Source organism: Gadus macrocephalus, chromosome 19 (genome assembly GCF_031168955.1).
Source record: "Gadus macrocephalus chromosome 19, ASM3116895v1".
Taxonomy (NCBI): Eukaryota; Metazoa; Chordata; class Actinopteri; order Gadiformes; family Gadidae; genus Gadus; species Gadus macrocephalus.
Genome location: NC_082400.1, coordinates 7,680,912 through 7,701,054, shown reverse-complemented (window position 1 = coordinate 7,701,054; position 20,143 = coordinate 7,680,912). Strand labels below are relative to the sequence as shown.

The 20,143-nt window shown below is 46.0% G+C and overlaps 2 protein-coding genes and 1 long non-coding RNA gene across 9 annotated transcripts in view; 2 read left to right on the top strand and 1 right to left on the bottom strand.

Annotated features, from left to right (window-relative positions):
* Positions 1 to 3,916, top strand: part of nedd4l (NEDD4 like E3 ubiquitin protein ligase) — a 46,960-nt gene extending 43,044 nt beyond the window's left edge. For all 6 annotated transcript variants that reach the window (XM_060038138.1, XM_060038134.1, XM_060038136.1 and 3 more), the window contains 3 exons: positions 441 to 537; positions 977 to 1,049; positions 1,354 to 3,916. In XM_060038138.1, coding sequence (XP_059894121.1) covers positions 441 to 537; positions 977 to 1,049; positions 1,354 to 1,456 — 273 coding nt within the window. In that variant the 3' untranslated portion in view covers positions 1,457 to 3,916. The remainder of the gene's footprint in view (positions 1 to 440; positions 538 to 976; positions 1,050 to 1,353) is intronic.
* A 1,626-nt stretch (positions 3,917 to 5,542) lies between these two features.
* Positions 5,543 to 7,429, top strand: LOC132447331 (uncharacterized). The gene is made up of 2 exons (XR_009523070.1): positions 5,543 to 5,871; positions 6,684 to 7,429. It is a non-coding gene; the product is annotated as an uncharacterized LOC132447331 (long non-coding RNA).
* Positions 7,430 to 8,041: 612 nt separating this feature from the next.
* Positions 8,042 to 19,873, bottom strand: alpk2 (alpha-kinase 2). 2 transcript variants are annotated; one of them, XM_060037942.1, is made up of 11 exons: positions 19,722 to 19,873; positions 15,630 to 17,903; positions 12,447 to 14,076; positions 12,100 to 12,247; positions 11,393 to 11,520; positions 10,902 to 10,946; positions 10,445 to 10,743; positions 9,960 to 10,048; positions 9,288 to 9,505; positions 9,126 to 9,174; positions 8,042 to 9,042 (listed from the first exon to the last, which is right to left on the bottom strand). In XM_060037942.1, exons 2-11 carry the CDS (start codon positions 17,709 to 17,711, stop codon positions 8,832 to 8,834), a joined length of 4,899 nt encoding a protein of 1,632 aa, XP_059893925.1. In that variant the 5' UTR covers positions 17,712 to 17,903; positions 19,722 to 19,873; the 3' UTR covers positions 8,042 to 8,831. The 2 variants fall into 2 exon arrangements, with proteins under 2 accessions (XP_059893925.1, XP_059893924.1); XM_060037941.1 differs by having other exon boundaries at positions 19,603 to 19,770.
* Between the last annotated feature and the right edge of the window lie 270 nt (positions 19,874 to 20,143).

Genomic DNA, 20,143 nt, shown 5'->3' with positions numbered 1-20,143 from the left:
AAGCACACAAAATCACACAAACGTGTCGAAAACACACGCAAGCATGCTTGCATAAAAGCACGCACACCTAAATAAAGCACAGGCACACACACTCGCATAAACACACACGCACGCACATACACACGCACACACACACGCACACGCACACACACACATGCACACACACATGCACACAGTCAATCGCACACACATAAATACACACAGTCAATCGCACACACATAAATACACACAGTCAATCGCACACAAACAAACACACATGCACACACATGCCAAACACAGGTAAACAGTTAAATACAAACTCACGATAATGGCATGTGTAATAATTTCCAGAGTGATCCAGTCCTCAGACTGGGTTCATTTGATGCCCCTGTTCATCCCCCACCGGTCTGCACGGCTCGGCGCTGTCGAGCGGGCATGTGTTAACGTTCCTCCTCCTCCAGGTGGTCCTCCTGATGGACGCCGAGAAGCGGATCCGTCTGCTGCAGTTTGTGACCGGGACGTCCCGGGTGCCCATGAACGGCTTCGCAGAGCTCTACGGTACGTAGACTCATCCAAACACAGAGACTACGGTCTACTCGCTGTGTCACCCCCCCCCCCCCCGACGAATAGTTACATGGTTCGATCCCCCCCCCCCATACCTGTTCATGGAGCTAGATGTCTGTGGCCCCTAGAGTGGTTTATTTTGGATAGTGTTTGTGCCGAAGTATGAATGACGGAAATGGCCATTTATTCGGTTTCCCCAAATACATCTAGTAATTGATCTAAGCAGGCTAGTTCAGTGGATGTGGTTCAAAGTACTCCAAAAGAACTCTTCACCCTACTTCAGTCTTTTCCCGACTTCCTTTGATGGGGCCCACATAATAGAATAATGACCTACAGGACCCCCAATGTAGTCTTCACTAGTGGCCTAGTGAGGAACAGTGCACCAGTCCCACTCTGGAGTCCTCATGTGGCGCTGGTGTTTCTACCGTCTCAGGCTCCAACGGACCTCAGCTGTTCACCATCGAGCAGTGGGGCACTCCGGAGAAGCTACCCAGGGCCCATACGTGGTATGGCACGCACGCACGCACACACACACACACACGCACACGCACAGACAGACAGACAGACAGACAGACAGACAGACAGACAGACAGACAGACAGACAGACAGACAGACAGACAGACAGACAGACAGACAGACAGACAGACAGACAGACAGACAGACAGACAGACAGACAGACAGACAGACAGACAGACAGACAGACAGACACACACACACGTACATATGTATTGTGTATATGTGTACAAATAGCCTCAAAGATCCTCCACAAATAACCAAGAGTTTATATTCCCCCCCCCCCCCCCCCCCCAGCTTCAACCGCCTGGACCTGCCCACCTACGAGTCGTTTGAGGACCTAAGGGAGAAACTGCTCATGGCGGTGGAGAACGCCCAAGGGTTTGAGGGCGTCGACTAGAACCGACTTAAAAAAAGAGACATCAAGACGAAAAAAATAACTATGACCATGTAACAAACAACCAACAAACTGCCATTTCTGTTTTAAAGTGGTGGTGGTGGTGGTGGTGGTGGAGGTAGCGGTTGTGTTGCTAGCATGTTGTGCTGTATGCATGACGGTGTAAGCGGCTGCCACGGCAACAGCATGGAGGCTATAGAGACTGTACAGCGACTTGTTGGGCCAATTTGCCTGTCTCTCTCTCTCTCTCTCTCTCTCTCTCTCTCTCTCTCTCTCTCTCTCTCTCTCTCTCTCTCTCTCTCTCTCTCTCTCTCTCTCTCTCTCTCTCTCTCTCTCTCTCTCTCTCTCTCTCTCTCTCTCTCTCTCTCTCTCGGTCTTCTGTCTCTGTGGGTGCGTCCCTCTTTTATTCAAGGTGCTGCCCAAAGGAGCGGCCTTATATTTGTGTGCACCTTAAAGATGCTGACTTCTATCACTACACTGGCATGGTTATCCCATAATAACAAAGCGATCCTCTCGTTCTCATTGTAACCCTGGATGTCCCTTTAACTCTCTCTCGGCCTCTCTTCCTCTCTCTCTTTACTTCTTTGATAAATCGGTAGGGCTGGAAACAACTCGAATGCATTTCAACTGCTCCTTTACACTATATTATAGCACATTGTGTTAGTACCCTTCTCCTACTGGGGGTCCTGACAGGCCCTGAGCCCGGCCTGACTTACTACATGCACTATTTCTCTCTCTCTCTGTGTCTCTCCCTCTGTCTCTCTCTGTCTCTCTTTTTCTGTCTGTCTCTCTCTCGTTCTCTGTCTCTCTTTTTCTGTCTGTCTCTTGCTTTCTGTCTCTCTCTCTATATCTCTCTCGTTCCCTCTCTCTCTGTGTCTCTCCCTGTGTCTCTCTTTCTCTTTTTCTGTCTGTCTCTCTCTTGCGCTCTGTCTCTCTCTCTATATATCTCTCTCGTTCTCTCTCTCTGTCCAACTGTAAAAAAACAACAACAACAACACCTGATAGAACGGCGCAGCGATCACCTGTCCCTGGGATCCTTACAGCGACACCAGATTACCTTAGGAATGCTAGCCAATCCAAGACAAGGAGATCTCCCACTCCCTTGTCTCTCTCTAATCCGTGTGTTGCTGGATGGCTGAGTGATGGTAGGACAGAGAGCAGAGAAATGTCCTCTCTCAAATGATGGTTTTATAGCCTTTTCTTAGGTGAAAAAAAAAAAAAGATTTTTAAAATCGATTTTTATCACGTTATCATTCTTACGAGAAAATACAAAAAACGAAACTGTCTTTGTACTGATGAATAATGTTTACTATTTTGAGAAAAAAATCTTTAAAAAAGTGTGTGAAGTGTAAATCTGGCTTGTTACGGCGGGGAGAGGGAGAACGACTTACTCCTATGATTTGTTATGGTGATAGCAAACGTGTTCTATTGTGATTCTATGAAATTGGCATGAAAAATGTATTGTGTCTTTGCTTGAATAACAATAGTAAATGGAAGTGTATTTCTCGCTGTCTGTGTTGAGCTCTGGGGAAGAAGCTACTGGGGTTTATTTTGGGGACTTTGGGACAACATGGTTCTGGTGGTATGCTTATCCCTTTTCATAATGCTGTCAAATTCTTCCTGGAACCCCCCCCCCCCATAACCCCACTATTGAAATACTTTCTATATATCTATATACAAAAATATATATATGTATGTATTACAATTAACAAAAGTATTATTGATCAACAACACTAAAATGAAGCGTTTTTTGTGTGTGTGTGTGTGTGCGTGTGCGTGCGTGCGTGTGTGTGTGTGTGCGTGTGCGTGTGTGTGCGTGTGCGTGTGCGCGTGCGAGAATGCGTGCGTATGTGTGTGCGTGCGTTTCTCGAGAAAAGCTGTGATTGCCACTGAATAGAAAGCAGCGTTCCCTACGCTTTTCCTCCCGTCTCTCCTTTTTCTAACACCATTGAACCTAAATGGGCACTTTATAGATCCTCCTACGATCCTGTCGCCTGTCGTCTGTCTTTACCATGTAGACCTGAATGTGATTCTCTGATTTCATTGTGTACCTTTCTTCCAATATGAGCACTTACCTGGTGCAATATGAATAGTTTGTAAATCTGGCCTGCTGCTAAAAAACACCCACAGATCATGTCAACCGAGGTGAAAGTGTGACCACCACTTTATTTTGGTATATTCTTGACACTTTCATTATTCCTGGTTTTCCTTTTAACGTACTCCTGTCCTGTCTGTTTTGTCTTCTTTCTGAATTCGCCCAGGTTTGCGTTTTGTCTTATTTTCTTTTGTTCGGTTGGTTGTTTTGTTTTTTCCTTTTTATTTTTTTTGGTTATCTTTTCTTAGTTTTTTTAATTTTATCTATGACAGGAAATATCACTTTTGTTAAAGATTGTGCCACTTGCTCAAGGTATGTGGTTTATATATCTTCAGTCAAATAAAATGGACCGTCTCCGTATAAATATGGTTGTTTGTAAGGTCTTCCTTTTCTTCACACAAGATTTAGAGCGAAGAAACGAAACATAAGATGCAAGTTATCGGCCTCATGGTGACCATCTTCAGTAGCTGGCATTTAGGACCCAGATGCCCTCTCGGTGAATAGGGCCCATGACATGTTTATAATATAAACATAGTAGATGTTTATAATTAAAATATTTTTTGAACATATTTTTTTACTTCCAGTAAAAAAAATCATGTGTATCAGAGTAAAACACTTCAGTTTTGTATTTTATAGATAATTCTATTGATCCAAAACATTAAACAACCAAAATACCAAAAACAACCCAAGTATCTGAAAAAGAAAGCCTTAACCTTGTGGTTAAAACGCCAGGCCCTCCTACCACGGCCTCCAGCGTGCCACGCCGCGCGGTGAACGCTCCTACCACGGCCTCCAGCGAGCCACGCCGTGCGGTGAACGCTCCTACCACGGCCTCCAGCGAGCCACGCCGTGCGGTGAACGCTCCTACCACGGCCTCCAGCGAGCCACGCCGTGCGGTGAACGCTCCTACCACGGCCTCCAGCGAGCCACGCCGTGCGGTGAACGCTCCTACCACGGCCTCCAGCGAGCCACGCCGCGCGGTGAACGCTCCTACCACGGCCTCCAGCGAGCCACGCCGTGCGGTGAACGCTCCTACCACGGCCTCCAGCGTGCCACGCCGCGCGGTGAACGCTCCCCAGGTCATTCACTCAAACTATCTGGCAGTTATCAGCTCCAAGGTCGAGCAAACAGAAGGCGGCTGGGGACATTTGATCAAACCTCCTCACCACGCAATCTGGTCTCAAACACAACCCCCAGCCAAGCTCCATGGCGTTCCTCTTCATTGAGATCCAACCTTTCTGACAAAGTCTGTAAAGTTAATTTAAGTGCCGTATTGGTGTCCTTGTCTTGATAACTTTTCTCTAGTTTATATGAAGGTATCTGGTAGAAACAATAAATGAATGGTCCTTTGCCCGTTGTAGCAGAAAAAGGCTCCTATCTACTAGTACCACGTGGGCCTATAGCCTTTAGACCGTTGATAAGCAAGAGAATCCTATTTACTACATATTGATTCGTTCCTTTATCAAAAGCACTGACCCAACCAGACCTTGTGAGGACATTGGAGCAAGGTCATACCGTAACGGATGGGGAAATCTAAATCTCCTGTATTGGTATAGGCTGTAGAACAAATAACAAAGTAAGTGAGTACTTTATTAATCAATTAATCTTCATTAAGTTATTATATATTCCCTCCCTTTGTAGAAAGCTCTCTTGATGACAGTACTTTTAAATAAGTTTTCCATATTTCATTTTGATTGAATGATTCAACGTAACCTAACTATTATCTATAGTCAACATATTAGAAGGCCTTCACTCAACCTCAATCCAAATCATCACCTGAATTCAATTGTTCTTCGACCAATTCTTTACTTTAACTTTGAAAGCCACATTAAACATAGAACAAGCCAGAGTTCATTTCTTCATGGTATCGCAACCTGTGTTGCCCCCCCCCCCCCCCTCTTCTCCACCTTCCACCCTATCTACCTTTTCCCTGTCCGACTCAATCAATACATCCCATGTAGCTTATCACCGATGGGAGAGCCGGTGCTATTTGACTTAACCTCCCCCCTCGCCCTCCCCCTGTCCTGCCATACATAAAGGACCCCGGTCCGCACACCGTCCAGTCACAGTCCCCCTACTCGGATCGGCCGGCCGCCAGACCCCCCCCCCACCCACCTCCGACCCCCGGACTGCTCGGGTTCTGCTGGACTACTGGAAGGAACCCGTGGGACTTTTATGGCCTCCTTTAAGGGCGGGCCTGAGAACCTGTGGTGTAGATGTGGCTTTAGGAGAGGGGAAGGGCTGGGGCCGGTGAGAAGACTGAGGAAGAGGAAGAATGAATAGAGCGATCGACAAAGAGGATCCCGCTGTGTGAAATAATGCCGTGAGTTTTGCATCTTCTGTTTAGAAGGATCCAAATCCTCTTATTTTTCAACGTCCTTTTTTTTTTTACTTCCATACAGTTTGGGATGTGTTAAGATGGATGCTTTGGGATGGGAATGGGTTCGTTGGGACATGAAGGTCTGGGTTTAAACGGTCTTCATCATGTAGTCATCACGGCCTTCTGGTACTATTCTCACTGTTCCTTTATCAAAAGAATACAGATTAGGGAACATATTCCAATCTCTCTTTTAACTTTCCTACACACACACACACACACACACACACACACACACACACACACACACACACACACACACACACACACACACACACACACACACAGATACAATCCCAGGTGCTCTTCAACCTCCCCAGAGTTAAGTTTTCTCAGCCGGTGTTGACCGCTTGTCTATTTGCTCACACAGCCAATCTCCCTTGGGCCTTATAATGCCTAACCTGTAGCTCAGTATCAGTGGGACTGAGAACGCCTCTCAAATTACCCTTTGGAATCAGGAAAAGTTGAAAAGAAAAAGCCAAAGAATAAAGTGTGTTTGGATATCGGGAACTGGCGAAGGCCAACAGACACAAACGTGTGTTGGCCTCAATGTCATAGATTGTGGCAGTAAGCAGAATGCTCTGAAAGCCAGCGTAGTTCCTCTTGGGGTCGAATATTGAGCGTCACGGTTCAGACCAGCTCCCTCTTTGATGATGTAATCAGTATTACATGCATTACTGTATCCATCTTTTGAGGCGTATTTGTGAAAATGTCATGTTTCCATAAACTCACCTCTTCTTTTCTTTTTTTTCTGCCAGGTCATCCGTACGTCCCTCCTTCCGCCTGTCCATCTATCATCCCTCCATCCCTCTGTCTGTCCATCACACACTGTCTTCTAGAGCTGTGGAGTGTGACAATGGTGTTTGTTGTCTGAGCTTTCAAACGCCATTATCACACTAAATAGCTACAGCGAGAACTGGCCCCACAAACGACCCCCTAAATGCTATAAATGCTATGAATGTGTATCTTCCTGGCCGATTCTACACTTCTGTACATTGTGAAGCCTCACAATTGTATGGAAAGTAAGGGGGGAAAAATACAATATCAATCAAATGAATTCTTATTTAACTTGGTATGAAGGAGGTATGAATATATGATGTTATTATTCATTGAACCTATCTTATTGAGTGTAGGCTAGGTATAATCCCAATGCTATGATATCAGCGTGGAGGTATTGTACTCATGCATGGTCCCTTGTGAGCGCATACAGATATAAAGAGACCGGTAAGTATTATGTATTTCCTGGCCAGGTCCCACACGGTGACCTACTAACCTCTATATATAGGGTGCTAAGATAGGGCTCATCACACTACAGGGTGATCTTTAGAGACCTATCCTAATCCTTCTATTGTTGTTTTTACGAGTTGAACCGGGGTGAGCTTGCTATGCATAGGCCCGATGTAGAGTTCGTAAATCCTAATGAAAATTGTCTTCATTGATGTGGTACAGTATTGTAATAAATAAAGATCAGGTGTCTTGTTGGATTACCTGGATGGGAATTAAACTGAAGTATATTGTTTTGGAGCAATCACCTTCATGGAAATATCACTCGTAATAACATGCAATCTTTATAAGTGGTCCACCACCCTTTAACCTCCAATAACCTCTCTCTCTACATTCTCTTGTCGCTCTCTCTCCCATTCCCTTTCTTTCTCTCTTACTCTCTCACACTCTCTGTTGTTCTCTCTATCAAACTATTTGTTGCTCTCTAGAACACACTCTGTCACTCTCTGTTCTCTCTCAAACTCTGTCTTTCCGTCTCTCTCTCTGTGTTCTTGTTCTCTCACACTATCTCAATCGCTCTTTCGTACACACACACAAACACACACACACACACACACACACACACACACACACACACACACACACACACACACACACACACACACACACACACACACACACACACACACACACACACACACACACACTTAAACACTGTGAGTAGACTACGCACATGAAATTATGCATCTGAAGAGATTCAATCCCTTTTGACAGAAAGACTTACAAACAGCAATATATTTTGAAAGAGTGTGTGAGATAGAAAAACAGATAGACAGAAAATTAAATGATAAATATAAACCAGATGGATGAAACAAAACATGGGACAAACGGGTTCATCAAAAATCAGTATATTTACTCAGTGAACAGTAAAAGTAGAGGATATCGATCGACCTCAAGGACTTGGTTGATACAAGTCCTCTTCATTAAAATTCTCACCGGGGCCAAGCCCTTATGAGTGAGGCTCACAATCAGTTGCCAATCATATTGCACACATTACTTCATTAAAACAAGGCTTGTTATTTATCAAGTGCCAATGTTTTGTGTTTGTATTAACGTGAGCCAGAAACACTTAAAAGGTGCCAGAGGTACAAAATCAAGAAAGAAAAAAAACCAGCTTCCCCAATCTGTTAAGAAAATAATATAATATTGCTACATTTCAGTCTAAGACATTGGGCTTTGTATATCGTTCTGCTGACAAACAAGCTACATTCATTTCCGAGTTTATTCACTGTCAGGTTCTCTCAAAAATCATTTTATCTCACTATCCAATAACACCTCAAGATGATTCTTGTAAAGATATTTATGTTTCAAAACACGAAACAAATTAATCCTTAACCGTCGTCTAAAGTCATAGATCAGCCTCAGAATCCAAAGCTGAAACAAGAAAGAAAATAATTGGACAAAACGACCCTCCTCCAATAACATTGTCTTCTCCAGGCCTTCTTAACCTGTACGTCCTCTTCTCCAAGTTCCATTCGGTTCGAATCCCCATTCAGAGTTCGAGTCCCCTTTCAGAAGTCCAGTTTCATCAAGAAACCTCAGAGGCGGTGGAAGTGACCTTCTCAAAGACCCAACACTTATACCATTAATGTCCCAGACATCTCGTCTGTGATTCTCCATCATCATGACTTTCCCTTCACAGTGGGACCGAATGTCTTTTTCTTGGGGAGGGCTGAGGAGGGCTGAGGCTTGGGTTTGGGGGCTGAGAAGGTCTTCTTGGGTTTGGGCTGGAGAGAGGCCAGGCCGAGGATCTCACAGTACTTGTTGCACATGTGTAAGGCTTTGAACTGATCGATGAACGACGTGGCACAGTTCCCTCTGAAGCCCTTGTAGCTGTGAACGAAGCGGAACAAAGATGTAAGACACGATAAAGGATGGATTGCTGTTTGAAAAGTGAGTACGTTGAGGATACTCACCCTTTTTTACAGGTTGCGATTCCAACGTCGGTAAGTCGCATACCCACGCCTGCAAAACGTAAAGCAAAACGTAAAGTAAAGTGTGATTGATTGACTCATTGACTGATAGAATGATTTGGCGCATCCTGTCAAAGCCCCAGCATGCTGCAGCGTTCCCCTGACCTTGCATGTCGGTGACCAGCAGGTTCCCGTCCGTGTTGTCGTACACCCAGTGCTGGAAGGCGCAGCACTTCTGGCCCGCCTCCGAGTCGCTCCTCTTCAGGTTGACCTCCTTGCCGTCGCGGACCGAGTACTTCACAAAGTCCCCGATGAGCTCCTCCTCCAGGGTGGCGTACGGGACGGCGTTGGAGGGACGGTGGACCAGGTAGATTGGAATTATCCTGGTGGGAAAGAAAAGAGGAAAGGCGTGGTTATGGTGGGGATGACAATTCATGTCATTTTAGTGGCAACTTTAAACCAAAGTAGGTTTGAGGATGGTTATTTTGCGTAAGGATGCCTACAGGTACATTTTCAGCAGTGGGGGGCTGGACCAAGAAAAAAGTGGAGCAAATATCTTTATTGCACTCAATATTTTTTTAAGGGGTCCCTCTTCTGGCTTGGGGGCCCATGGTTGTTGTTTTTACGACTTATATCTTGAAACGGCCCTGACCACTAGTGTTGACTATTCCTATATTAAACATAACAAAACTTTGCTGAAATCTCAATGTATCGGTGGAGGTAGACCTCGCATTTGCACACAAACACAGCTGATGGGACTCCACCCTAACCCCCTAGCCGTTAGAGACCAGTGACAATCCTTGGACATAACACATACACCCAGAGGATGATACTCACTCTGGGACTTCTCCGAAGGCCTCGGCAGACTGGGCCACGGTGGTGTAGGCCTTGATGTACTCCCGGGCCGTGTTCTGGACCTGGCACTCCTGCAGCACAACGACGTCAGCGTCAGTGTTAGTGTGTCAGCCATGTAAAGAGGTGGTCGAATTCTCTAATTGCTAAGGAAAGCTGCTGCAGTGTTTCCTTTCCTACCTCCTTTAGCATAGGTACTATTTTAAGCGTAGCACCATTCAGCCATTCATGAAAAGATATAATCAACATGACAACATCCGCCGTTGCATAAGTAAAAGCGGAAGTAATAAGTAAAAGCATAAGTAAAAGTGTTCGGATTCTCTATCGCATCGCAGTTGTCTTTTCCTAAGTCCTTACTAATTGTCCTTCGAATCTTTCCTTCCTTTGTTTAAGAAAAAGAAGTAGGAAGTCATTGTTTTGCCGATTCAACCAGAGCTATAGTGCCTTTGGCGATACAGCGATAGACGCACCTCCACAGCCAGACTGAAGTTCTTCTGCACCAGCTCGTCGTTGTCCTTGGTCCCGTAGGTGATGGAGGTGTGGACCTTCAGCACGCAGATGTTCCCCGGCTCCAGCTGGGACACCAGGCCGGCCTGCAGCTTGGTCCGGAAGGCCCGCCGGTGCATCCCCTCCCCGAAGTGGACCGGCTCCGTGACGATGCTGGCCACCTGGTTCTCCCCAAAGTACTGCTGGGACAGGAAGTCCTCCCTGAACAGCAGCCGGGAGCAGCGGACGTTCTCCTCGTTGCCCACGATGTCGGCGGGGGAAGCTGTGGGAAAAGGCCGGTCAACTGGGATGGACACATTGAACTGTGCATGGAGGTAATAGATTGATCTTTATTGTCCACTGTTGTGGAAATTCAAAGGGTGATTTGGAAAGTTAGGGCGATTTTTGTTCCGATTTTTGACTCGCTATATGACGACTCACATGGGATGGTTTTAGGAGTTGCAAGGACGACGATCTGACTCAGCACTGCAGGGTTTCATGTTGAATAAAAGGAAAACATCAAATTGTTGCTTATTTTGCTGTTTATATGCTTTTAGCGAACACTTAATCCAAAGCTCCTTACAGTGATGTTACTAAGGACCTGTTTCTTATTGAGCAGGTAGGTGTTGGTAGGGCGTCCTGCTCAGGGTTGCCTACAGGTTTGCCTAGCAAGTCTTATTTTATTACCAAGGAGGTAGAGCAGGTTGACCTGTAACCAGAAGGTTGCTAGTTCGATCCCTGGCTCCTACTAGCTGAGTGTCGAGACAGCCCTGCTCAACTGCTCACGAGTAGCTGCATGGTTGACACCGCCATCGGTTTGGGTATAAAAATGGTTGTAAGTTGCTTTGGATAAAGCGTCTGCTAAATGCCCGTAAATGTAAAAATCTTTTCACTTGTTTTAATGCTTTGGTATCTCCTCGATAGAAACGTACCTTCATAGGTGAGCAGGTAGTCTAGGCTCAGTGATCCATGCAGGCTGGTGAGGACACACCGGTATTTGCCCAAGTCTTGATGAGAGGCCTTAGAAATGGTGAGCGAGACTCTGCTCTCATCCCCTCCACTGAGAACCGAAGGAACAGCAAGCGCCAGACATTTATGTTTCATATGAATATTACTTGGATATTGTGGACTGTATTAACAAAAATGATCACCAGCAGGGGTAAAACATCCATTGGTTGTTATATAAGAGAAGTTCTATGCATATTTAAAAATATATATATAAGATGCTCTGTGGTACTGTTGCGTAACTGATGCATACATATATTTATATAATGTATAGATCAGTTACACAACAGTATAACAAACCCTCTTGTTTGGCTGAGGTCCAAACAAACCACTCGTTTACCAGTTATTCACTAACAGCAGAGATGCTCTCCACCTACTGAATGTCAATGTTGAAGGCATGGCACGGTCAAGCTAAAGTCTGCTCATAGATCATGCATGCATCAGTGTTGTAATTTATATTAATGTTAGTATTGTTGTTATCACAATTATTGCGTTACAATTATGACGATTATTATTATGATGTTTATTATTATGATGATGGTTAGGATGATGATGAGGGTTATTTTCATTGTTGTTAGGGTACGTTTATTGTTTTTTTTATTTCATTTTCAGTTTCATTTTGGCGGGGCAGTACCTCCTCTTGAGCTCGCTCAGGCTGCGGCCCTCTCGGCTCCAGGTGACAGTGTGGTCGCTGACCACGCCGCTGAACTGACACCACAGACACAAGCTCAGAGGGTCTCCGCTCACCGGCTCCACCTGGATCACCACCACCACCTTGGGCTCTGGGGAATTATTAGAGACGAGTGAGCCTGCTGTATTTTACATAGTGCACTACAATCTAAATTATAGATAACACACGCAGTAATATTGAGTCTGCAAGTTGGAAATCAACCCTAACCCTAACCCTAACCCGACCGGTTGTTACAATTAACTCCACCATTCAATATATTGATTGTAGATGTGTGCAGAGTTAGCCAATACCTTCTCTAGGGGGTTTCTGTTTGACCACATCACTGTAGGCCTTCCTGCGTGTCGTATCAGCGCCAGCCTTGGCTTCCTCTCTCTTCGGCGCCGTAGCAACCTCTGTCTTGTTGATCTTAGACTCCAGAGCACTCACCATCTTCCCAAACTTCTTTTCCGAGAGGCGCCTCCTTTTAACTGCGTCTTCGTTGATCTGATTCGTCTGAGGGGTTTCCTGCAGTTTTACGTGGGTTCCCCTGTTTGGAGGCTCTTTCCCTAATAAAGCTTTAGCCTCAGGGTGCTGTGACTTCTGCTGAAGACCATCTGCTTGCGCACTTTCCAGCTTACCGGAAATAACTGCTACTTTATCTTTCGTTTTACTGATCTTAGGACCGAACTTTGCTTCAAACGCGCTTATCTTTCCATCCATCGCCTTCTGTTTGATGCCTTTCTCCTCTTTCACCAACGGCGGTTCCGGCTCGATCTTCACCACTGTTGCATTCTGGGTGGTGTGTTTCTTCTTCTTCTTGCATAATGACTTGGCGACGGGCACGTCGCTCACCGTAGGGCCATTGACCGCGGTAACGGCGCCATCCTCCTTACCCTCCTGTCCATTCAATGGGTCAACCTTGGTGTGGTTGTCATGCCCCTTGGGGGGCTGCTGCCCCGGGGCATTAGCAGAGAGGTTCTCCTGCCTCTTGCAGGTGGGCGTGGCAGGATGCAGCCCAGTCGTGGGCCCGACCTTTTTTGGTCGCGCCTTAAAGTCCAAGTTGCTCCTGTGCATTTTGTGAGGCATCGTGAGATCTTCCTGGCCAACGGCTCCGGGCCGGTCCCCGTTCTGCAGTCCCTGGGGTGCCGTGTCCTTTGTGGCCCTCGGGAAGAACGGATCCACCAAGTCTAGCGTGAAGCACGCCAGGCGTCTCTTCTCCGAGTGCAGGAAATGAGCCCCGGGAACAGAGACCAGGTTGGCCAGTTCTCTACTCAAGGCCTCGATATCTTGGTTGATATCAAGTGCGTTGCGGTCTGTCGTAAAGCGGCCTCCTAAATGACACAAGCCTCGTTGAAGAACATCATCGTCCAAGCTAACCGGCGACTCTCCCTTTATTTCCTCCTCAGAGTTTGAATGTTCAGTCCCATCGGTGGACTGTGTTTTATTCTGGTGGCAGCGCCGCAAAGGTGACCTACCAGGGGCTTCAAGGGCTGGCAAAGGTACACAGGTCTTTGTGTGAGGACAGCTGGCCTCCTTGTTGTCATCGAAAACCTCAACTCGGGCGAAGTCTTGATCTCCTTCCAAACCGTTAATGGTCACACAGAGATGCCGGCTGCCAATAGCGAGGGGCGCTGCTGGAAGAGCAGAGGCAGGACCCTCACTGGAACACAGGACATTCTGTTGCAGAGGAGTTTCATGTGACGCTTGGTTTATTGCGTCCCCCAGGGGCACGTGTGTATTCCTCAGGGTATGTGTGGCGTCGCTGAGGCAGTAGGGTTCCTCTCCGGCAGCTTCTGACTCGAGCGTCTCTGACTCAACAACCGTTGGAGGGGAGTCAGTCAGCTCTGACGCACCGTGCCGTAAATCTCTGTCCGCTACCGATGAGTCCTGCTGGGGGACGAGGTCCTCCGCTGTCACTTTATACACGGCACCTCCGTGAGGCTGTGAACGGAAGAGAGATATTCAATTAAAAAAGAAAATGGGAAGGATCCATTCATGAATGGACCCACAGTTACATGTAAATACAGGAGGGATTGATTCAGACTTAATGCAGCTACGACAATAGTGACAAGTTTGGTTATTTTGAGTCATTAGGTCTACAATACTTTGCATAATCTTTGACATATAAATAAATATATAAACATATATATATATTTATATATACATTATAATGTATACAAATATTTGATGTTTCTTACACGTACCTTTCTATAGAACTACTAAACTGAAGCTCCGATAATTGCATGCTTCCAGTTACCAGCCTGTGGTCCATATGTCCCACATGCAAGTGAATCCCCTTGACTGTTATACGCGCTCAGACTACGCCTCTATGCCCATGAGCAGATAAGTGAGTGTCCTCTCGTGTCCCACGGACTGCAGGGTTTTTAAAAGAGGTGCTTAGGGTTGGGTAGAGTGTATAAGAATGTGGGCATTGGAGCGAGCGAAAGAGAGGGGCATGGGGAGAGAGAGAGAGAGAGAGAGAGAGAGAGAGAGAGAGAGAGAGAGAGAGAGAGAGAGAGAGAGAGAGAGAGAGAGAGAGAGAGAGAGAGAGAGAGAGAGAGAGAGAGAGAGAGAGAGAGAGAGAGAGAGAGAGAGAGAGTTAGAGAGAGAGAGAGAGAGACAGAGAGAGTAAGAGGGGAAGGGAGAGGGGGTCAGGTTTCAGAACTCAGCTGTGGTCTTCTCTCACTCGTACCCCCACCCTCCTCAGCCGTGACACCCAAGGGATCCGTGCTATTATCATCATACCCCCCTCCCATCCCGCTATTATTAGACACCATTTCTGTCTATCTAAAGTTTTCTCCCAGCCCCCCCCCCCCCCCCTCCAATGCTTCAGCTGTTTGAGATCCACACAAAATAGAGACATTTTGTCATCGTCCGCTTCAGCCTCCAGAGCCCTGATTCCTGGCGCGCTCAGCTAATGAGTTGGAAACTCGGCCTGGCTGACGAATCATAATGACTCACAAGTGTTGTGACACGTGTTAAGGGACGTGCACTATGATTTTCAGATAAGCATCTCTTTGCACGTGCTTCGCATCTGAGAAGGAGAATGCCCGTCGTGACTTGGCTTGACTGGCCAGCTGGATGTTTCCTATAATAAAATATTTATAGCATCGGCTAAGACGTATTGATATTTATCGGTGTGCGTACGTGGGTATATTGGTTTCATTTATACGTGGGGTCGATTTATGTGTTTGGCTACAGTCGTGGGTAAGCGTTAAAGGTATGTGTAGCTCTATCTCGCTGTGTCTCTCGTTTTCTCTCTCTCTCTCTCTCTCTCTCTCTCTCTCTCTCTCTCTCTCTCTCTCTCTCTCTCTCTCTCTCTCTCTCTCTCTCTCTCTTTCTCTCTCTCTCTCTCTCTCTAGCTCTTGTTTATATGAAACACTGTTGCATAGGTTTTCTGTGTGTGTGCACAACTATCTGCCGCCACCAATCTCACAAACACAACATTATCTTTTAGATAACTTGGAAACCCCAAAGTAAACAAGTAGTCCTACCCCTTCAAACTTGAGCTCAGTCTGAGCGCACTCTCTCTCCAAGTCCTCGTCCACATCCTCTTCAATGTGAAGCCAAACGTGGTCTTCCCCGTTGCTTGTGTCACCATCTCTGTCCGTTGGACCAACATATCCCCGGAACTGGACCACATCCGGATCAGACTCCTCCAGGACCGCCAGGATCCCGGGATGTCCGGAGATCAGGGCAGCTGTCCTTACGTCAATAGAGCATTCTCCCAGAGAGGTCAACATAACAGAGGATACACTCGGTGATGAATGTGTGTCTACAGGGGGAATCGAGTCCTGGTCCCGGGCGCTCTTGATCTCTCCTGTATGCCTGTTCTCCTCTCTTGGAGTTGCAGTTGAACTTTCTGGCTTAACCTCAAGGTGGTCCTCGACGACAGCGGGATCTGTTGGTGTGTTAGGGGAGAGGGCGGTGATGGTGGAATTGCTTCCGACTGGACTTACGCAGAGGTCAGAACTGGGTTGTGACTCCACTGACTGATCCGGGACGTCCATCATCATCTGCATCTGGGGGTGAACGTCAGACAACCCCGTATCTTCCCGGCCCCTCAGGAGTGTATCTTCCCGTGTGCTCACGTGGCCGGTTGTCTTCACTAGCAACGCCATCGCATTACGCGCCTCTGAATCCCGTGCGAGCGCCTGTGTCAGGGCGTCTATCTCCGCACCGATCTCCGTGAAGGCGGCCGTGATCTCCTCCGGGGGAGATGCGATGATGGCAGCCCAGTCTGAGAGCGCCGTCTCCCAGCTGTCAACCGATGACCACCTCTCGATGAGAGGAGGCCCCCAAACGCCGATGTCACCGCTGGACACACGCCGCATTGCATCACCCTGCTCCATGGAGGGGTGACCGGACATCTCTCTGTCTGCAGAAGGACAAGGCCAGGACCAGGCGGTGATATCAGCCCCTTCACTCAATGCTGAATTCCCCGACTGGTCCACAATGATCCCCTCGCTGTCTGGCTTGCCGGCTCCTTTGTCCTCGCTGGACATATACTGACAGGCGTCCATCCATAGATCAATGGGGTTGTCGCTTTGCACCACTTGGGAATTTACATGACTGGTTGACCCTGTTTCACCCACTGGCGTAACATGCTTCCAGGCATTGTCTGTTCCAGTTGGCGGTTCCAGCCCAATTTGTTGGGTACACGGTTCAGAGTCTGAATCCAAGTCCACATTTTTGAATAAATGGTTATGGGATTCAGTCATAGCCCCTTGCAAAATGTCTTCACTGGGGATAAGTGTGTTACTAAAGAGGCTCTGGGGAAACACTGAGGGTCTGTCAGAAGATATCTGGTTGTCCAAGGCTGGATTGGATTGGCTGCTGAGGTTGAGGAAGTCCTGTGTCTCACTCTCCAAGATAAACAGATGCTCCACAGCACAGTCGCTCTCTGTCAAACCACTCGAAAGATCTGATAAGAGTGTGGAAGGATCAATGTTGTTACTGTCGTGTTCCAGGCTGCAGGGGGTCCATTCAGTCTCAGGGTCCGTTTGATCAGATTGAGGTCGATCCATCAAACTGATTAAAGTAGGTGACACCATCCTATGAGCTTTACTAGTACTGGGATCTTGCTTCAGACTGTAATGTACAGCTGCTTCTTTATGGTAGAGGTCTGGGAGGGTTTTTGAGGGCACTGTGTGACAACTGGGGGCTGATGGAAGGCAACGTGTAATTTGAGGTGAGTTGCTTGTGGAAGGTGTACTATATTTATGGACGCTCAAATCACTCTTTTTCCGGTGACAGTTAACTGCACTTGAAATTGGTTGAAGGTTTGTGTGGTCGTCTACGAAACGCCATTCTGGCGAGGTACCGTTTGGCGACAAAGATCTCAAACAATCGTGGTCGGACACGGTTTCAATTTCAGGTCTTTTGGAAACGCTTTTGTTCATACAGCAAAGGGGCTTTGGTGGATCCGCAACAGCTTCTGCATGTCTCTTGTAAACAAGTGATTCCACATATGTGGTTTTATTGGGAAGTGAAGGCTCCATTTCCTCAGTATGCGTGTCAGAGAGAGTCTTCAGTGACTCAGACCGACTGTCTGAAAGATTAGCTGAAGGATCCATAGGGATATCCACGAATGTGTCTCTGGAAGTTGGCAGTAGGGGGGCTGGGACCTGAGCCCCAGTATAGAAGCTCCAGACTAATTTACAACCAAGGGCTTAGCAGTAGTAGACGACTGTGGGGGGTTTGTTGATCTGGGGTTACATGATGTAATTTCTCCCTCAGAGAGCAATTGCTATGTCTTTTTTCAGTGCCTGCAAAAGAAAGTATGAACTTGACATGACATAAATTTCGTTAAGCAAAACACAAAAGACAGTTATGAACGCTGTATGGCAAGAGGGGTGTTATCTAAAGGTGTCTCTACTCTCTGGTAAGATTATCCAAGACCAATATCACCCTCTAGCTGTCACTTCAGGTGATTTGTTTATCTTTCACTCCAGAAATACCCCCTCGCCACTACTTGGTGAGTGTATTTAAAGTAGCTTTTTGACCCACCTTATCAACAGGAAACCATGCTTCTTCCACCCACTGAGATTAAGGCTTTTAGATAATACATGCTTCCATATTGAAAGCCTTGATTGCTTATAAACTCTTTAATTAGACTCAAAGTTACCATTGGCATAATATTTAATGATCACTGACAACCAAAACAATTGGTCATTAATGGGGTTCATATTATTATTTCGATTTTTGTTGCTGACATCTTCATGTCATAAAAAATCATGTTGAACCATATGCATTGCACGGTCCTGTCATACTGTAGGCTACTATTATTATATTTAAATCAATCTTTTACTATTCTGTCTTATTGGTATTATGTCATCATATATATATATCCTGTATATTGTAGTGGAATGTTTTATGTTTTTTTTTTATCATTTGCGTCTAGTGTACTAGACTACTATATCAATCTCTATAGGCCAGTACGAGAAACCATAAGGAAAAAGTGACCTTGCAATACAAATCTAACTCTTGTGATATGTTGTTGCGAGACCAAGCCTGTGGCACAGACAGTGGAAAAATACCAGCACATCTTCACCCATGACCTGCATAAGTAACATTCCTGTTGGAGAGTGAAGGGCAACCCAGATGGAACCTCTAGCCAGGACTATTTACTATTGGTTAACTGCACCTGTTTGATTTACTAACACCGCCACAGTCAGCTCAAAAAACGCGATGAGCGAAAAAATGCTAATCACCAAATAGAATGATCTTTGTGCAGGTGAACACGGGGATGACAGGAGAGTTATGATGAGTGGACCTAAAGGGGATCATTCGCTGATTTGTTAGACGCCACAAACATCTCCCAGGCCTTCCAAGCGTTTCCACTGCCATCCAAGATGTACCCACACATCTTAAAATAATCCAGCCTGCTATGACAGCTAGGAGTCGTCCACGTGACCAACGAGAGGTTGCGTGCTAAAAACTAGCATGCAAGATTTGGTAGGATCACTACTTCAGATTTGTTTTGATCTGGCCTTTTTCAGTTGGTTTATTTATAGCAGCATTTAAGAAGCGTAAAGGTGTCATAATTCAGTTTGAACGAAGTGCATTAGAAGCACTCCAAATCATATAAAGTTAGGGAGATATAAAAGCTACATTTTGATTAAAACTGACTCAAAGCAATGCCACATCAAATACGATAGACAATAATAATGACATAAATATCAGATAAATTATTACAAACAAAAACACAGTAATGTAGGGGTAATAAATGCTTTAGTCACCATGTCAAGTTTAATCTACATCACCATAAGCATTAGAAAATATATGATGTGAATAAAATGCGTTATAATTCTTTATCCAAATCTCAGCCCAAGAATCACAAAACAAATCAATAACTCATATAAATTGCACCTATCATCAATACTGTAATAATATCCATGCTTATTCTCAAACCGGTGATTATTAAGTCATAAAAAAAATGAAAAGAAGAATGGTTGAATGGTTTACCTTCCGTCTGTAGCTACGTCATAAATCAAATAGTCCCGCAGGTGTAATTATATCACTGGAGGCATTAAAACAGTTGTCTAGCCGGCGGTGGGGCTTTCCAAGCCATGCACATTACGTACCCTCGTCCGAGCGCTAGTCCAACAGACCTGTGATGCACCACTTGGGTATGAGCTCGCAAGTAAGAGCAGATTTCAGTCTTGGGGGGTGTGTTTATTTTTAAACTTTTGCCCCCCGCAAGTACAAAGTCAGTTACCTGATAGCGGGGCCATGTGCCGATCTGAGACGCTTATCACCCTATATCTATGTTTATTTACAGGCCACTTCCGAAGATCGTCATCTTTAGTGTATTGAGAGTCGACCGGCTACACCATGAGAATGACGCCTTGTTTTTAAATCCTCTGTTTGCTGGAACACAGGAGCAAGAGGGATTAGACACCTTCTAGGCTCTGGAAGGTGTCTAATCCCTCAGCACATAAAACCAAGATATAAAACCAAGAACCTCAAGATATTTAACCAACCATCTGTGATTCAACATGACTAG